Source organism: Mandrillus leucophaeus, unplaced genomic scaffold (assembly GCF_000951045.1).
Source record: "Mandrillus leucophaeus isolate KB7577 unplaced genomic scaffold, Mleu.le_1.0 Scaffold36, whole genome shotgun sequence".
NCBI lineage: Eukaryota > Metazoa > Chordata > Mammalia > Primates > Cercopithecidae > Mandrillus > Mandrillus leucophaeus.
In genome coordinates, this window is record NW_012103809.1 from 3,699,671 (window position 1) to 3,704,358 (window position 4,688).

Here is a 4,688-nt window from a genome sequence, read left to right on the forward strand (position 1 = left end):
GGCGGGTTTTCCGTGGGGATGGAGGGGCGTGGCGGGTTTTCCGTGGGGATGGAGGGACGTGGCGGGTTTTCGAGGTATTCGGAAGGAGTTAAGAGAAGACGAAGGAAAAAGGAGTGGTGGAACTCTCCTGAAGAACAACTAAGATTTGTTTCTTCAACATTTCAGGCGTTCGATCCTGCTTTGTCTAGTGACTTTAAGCCCGAGAAATCTGAAACTTAATGAGTTTGGGAAAAGTAAGTTAGGGGTGAAACTGTGGCAGGCACTACTGCTGACTGAAACAAGACCCAGCTAAGGACCTTTTCTTATCAAGTCTCTCCCTCCCTCCCTCCCTCTGTATCATGAAATTGCACACTCGCCCATTCGCACCTATTTGGAGCCAAAAGAGACCTTAGGCAGCAATTCAATTTACTTTACAATCCCGACCTACACCCGCCCCACCTCTTACCCAAATTCAGGAGCATTGCGCTCAGGCCAGCCACACACAATTCACTCTTCATTCGGGCCCAGGAGGCACCTGAGAGGCTTTGCAAAAGCTCATTCTCTTCTCCAGACTTAAGTTTCTCCCTTGTTACCTTGGAGAAGATTAGAAATCATATTTATTCAATTCTCTGCAAATAGCATGAGTAGTGATCAGATAAACCAAATTGAACTCTGAAGGCCAATGCCCTAAAACCACAGAAAATTCTTCTCTAAGAGTGAGTCTGAGATTCCAGCCTCCTCCACCCTCCCCAACCCCACTCCCACCTGAGTGACAGCAATGATAAACATTTGGATGAGGAAGTTAGTGACTTCACAGACCTGCTACCAATAGCCTCAGAACAGAGTCACCCAGAAAGAGAATTTTAAATCTATTTGAAAATTCTAGAAGTAAAATTTTATTATCTGAGACTATAAGTAAGTTAGGAATTATAAAATATCGACAGCAAGGGCATTTCATATCAATAACAACTCTAGGCACAGTTAAGTATCTTATCAGGTTTCTAGTTGCATTTTTTCCCTTATTCATAATATCCTAGACAGCCAATTTCTCCTTCCCTGGGAAGGATTCTGAATTCTCAATATGAGACCCTTTTTTTTTTTTTTCTAATAAAGAATAGCTACACAAGTGGCTTTAAATTCTCTAATGCTCATATAATAGGGGTCTTGATGCTAAAAATAGGCACTCTCCCAGGTAGCTGCAGAAGAGTAAATTCCCTTCCTACCTCTCTTGAAGGAGTTTTGAAAAACGAAAGAGAATAACTTCATTTTTAAAATGACCATTTGTAATTAAAAAAAAAAAAAAAACTCTGTGTAAGTGAAAGATTCCTAAACCCAATCCATCTCTTTCTTCATTTAACTGAGATTGTGTATATGGAATAACAAAATTCCAAGTCAACAAAATGGCATGGCATCTAAGAGCCTATTGAAAAAGAATTTGAACTCTAGAGCAGACACAAACACAGGGCAGGGCAAGGAGATGATAAAGGAGAATCCCCTCAGCTTCATTCCTGGGCATCAGACTAAATATTGAAAAGTGAGAGAGGATAGGCCGGGCACGGTGGCTGATGCCTGTAATCCCAGCACTTTGGGAGGCTGAGGCCAGGTGGATCACTTGAGGTCAGGAGTTTGAGACCAACCTGACCAACATGGTGAAACCTTGTCCCTACTAAAAATACAAAATTAGCCAGGTGGGATGGTCCATGACTGTAGTCCCAGCTACTTGGGAGGCTGAGGCAGGAGAATCACTTGAACCCGGCAGGCGGAGGTTGCAGTGAACCGAGATCGCACCGTTGCACTACAGCCTGAGCAACAAGAGTGAAACTCCATCTCAAAAAAAAAAAAAAAAAAGAAAAGAAAGGATATAGGAAAACATTGGGGATTTGACTGGAGAGAAGTTTTTGTAGGAGCAAAGGAGGTGCTCTTTTCCAATCATTAAAAGCATTCTTTATTTTCCCTTTTTAACCTGTGCTTCAAATTCTACCTCTTACCCAGGAATCCGCTTCCAGCTTCTTTTTCACAAATGGGAAGCTGATCTGGGAAGAGGCCTTCTGGAGAAATCTCACTTGTCCTGGTTGGAAAAAGCCCTGGGAAGCCTCAAGCGCAGTCCCTGGTCTGATCTGTGTACCTGAGCACACAGCTACGGAGCTCTCCTAAGTCCTGGGGTGTAGGTTCTCTAGAACTGGCACTAAAAGTCGAGTTCCAGGATAAGTAGCCATTCTTTCCAGAGCTTCCCTCAGTCAACTGGAATGGAGACGTCCTTCCTCCAGGCAGATGGACCAGGAGGGCAGAGTGGGAGCAGTGAGAGGTCACTGATGGCACTGCCCTCTCCACAATGTCCGGGACACATGACCAACCCTGGATGGGAGCCTCTTTGTGCTCTGTAGCTGCTTTTGTCTCTGTGGCTTTCTTTTTTTTGGGGGGGGGGAGGCGATGGGGGGAAGTTTCACTCTTGTTGCCTAGGCTGGAGGGCAATAGCGCCATCTTGGCTCACTGCAACCTCTGCCTCCCGGATTCAAGCAATTCTCCTGCCTCAGCCTCCAGAGTAACTGAGATTACAGGCATGCACCACCACGCTCGGCTGGTTTTGTATTTTTTAGTAGAGATGGAGTTTCTCCGGGTTGGTCAGGCTGGTCTTGAACTCCTGACCTCAGGTGATCCTCCCTCCTCAGCCTCCCAAAGTGCTGGGATTACAGGCATGAGCCACTGTGCCCGGTCCCTGTGGCTTTCTAGGAATGCTGGGAAGGCTAAGGAATGCCACTTAGCTGAGGTAAAGGAAGGCATTGGTTTCCCATCCTACCTCCTCTTTCTGCTTTGTTGCCATCCTTTTATTCATCTTTACTTCCAGATTTTTCAGTCAAAGGAAAGACACTTTCATGGATTTAAGCACTTGGCCTCAAAATAAAAATCTAAGCCAAAAGCAACCTTCGAAGACTTGCTCTTCCACGAGTCATTTTCTAGCAGGATAGAAATTACAACTACAGCTCAAATTAAAAAAAAAAAAAAAAGCTCAGCATCTCATTGAAAAGCTCACCTCTCCTACAACTTTTGAAGAGTGGCAGATGAGTCAGGGTAAGGCGGGAAGCTGAAAACTCAAGTCGTTTTAATTCAGATTTTGTGATTTTTCATCCTTTAGCTAAAGCTACAATTACAGAGAAGGTTCTCAATCACCAGTATTCTGGAAGTGAGTCATCAGATGAACCGGGAATGAAGCTATTACTGAGTGTCTGCTCTTCAGAGACAGAGAGAAGTGGATTGAGGTGGAGTTTTTGCTGATTTATAAGCATTAAAACAGATGAGGATAATGGCAAATATGCCCAGCTTTCTTATAACACCATATGAACAGCAATCATTCTCCAATACCTTAGAGGAGTAGCTCACAACACGCAGGTAATATAAGCAGCAGGAAAGGAGGTTGAAAGTGACTTTCTGTCATCCCCGCATTAGTGGAACGGTAAGATGAATGTTGCGTCTTGAAATGCCTCGCATTTTTTGCCTGCTATTATTAACCTTGCATGCTTCTAAGCAGCACGGGGTCCTGGAGAAAAAGGTTATAACAAGTGGATATTTGAGGGCAGAGATTGCTATCAAAGGTAGGCTGAATTGTATTTGCTTCCTTTAACCTTCCTTTGTGCTTGCCATCCACTATTTTGATGCAGCTGCTCCTTCCAGTTAGAAAGACTTCACAAATGCAGCAGCTAAATGGAGCTGGGTTCAGCACAATGTTAGATTCAAATAAGGTACCTTGAGTGATTAAACCATCGCTCCTCCAAGACAGTGGGAAAGTGCCCATCACAGAAGTGCTGAGGGGCGTGTCCTCAATGCCAACTACAAACATCATAAGGGACTTTGTGTTTTACAGCGTCTTCTCTCTCCTGGTATGGGTCCTCTACTCTGACTTTCCTTTTTATCAGGCTAAAGAGGATATATTTTATCATAATGGCTTTATATCCAATGTGTACAGGCCAACACAAATAAGGGTATTACACGTTAAAGAACTGTACCTCAGGCACCATTTTATTAGAACTAGTGTTCACATCAAACAATACATCCTAAGTACTTTATATTAAGCGTGGACGAATCATTTGCCTGAGGATTAGGTGTTGTGCCATTGAAATGTAATCCCGCTGTTGATTTTTTTCTTAACTGCCAAACCAAACATGGTCAAAGAAGTAACTCTAAAAGTGGCAACAGGAGCAATCTTATCCTACATTTCATGCATAAAATAAAAACTGAAGCTGAAACTAGTGTAACACAGCAACATAAATTTCACTCCGCGGCTCACCTCTCTGTGGTGTCTAATATATGTGACCAAGTTTGCTTTGATTATTGGAGTGTACCAATTACAGCGCATTCTCAAGGCATATAAAAGAGATTATATACACTTAGCATTATAAAGAAAGCAGTGCCCAGTAGAAGCCTAGCGAGACCTCCTGAATTCCCATCAATGTGGCCCATTCCCAAGTAATCCGCTTGGCCCTTCTTCTCAAGCTATCCCATCCCTAAAGGTGAGAGAATGAGGGGGAAGTCCTAGTGCACAGGACCACTGTGGCAGGTGATTTTACTCTCTCAGGCCAGGGCCATATTCTTTAGGACACTGGAAAAATAATTTGCAAATAGTCATCAGAGATTTGTTACATTATGGTTTCTGAATTCTTATGCTGTGGAATTTGTCTTATAGGCAAAGATATTTAAAAAAAAAAAAAAAAAAA

General features: G+C 43.2%; 1 protein-coding gene across 1 annotated transcript in view; it reads right to left on the reverse strand.

The window, feature by feature from the left end:
* LOC105546483 overlaps nt 1–4,688 on the reverse strand; it is a 129,789-nt gene that overhangs the window by 120,631 nt on the left and 4,470 nt on the right. Inside the window, 1 exon segment of the mRNA XM_011989690.1 lies at nt 1,968–2,047. Within this exon segment, the coding sequence (XP_011845080.1) occupies nt 1,968–2,047 (80 nt within the window).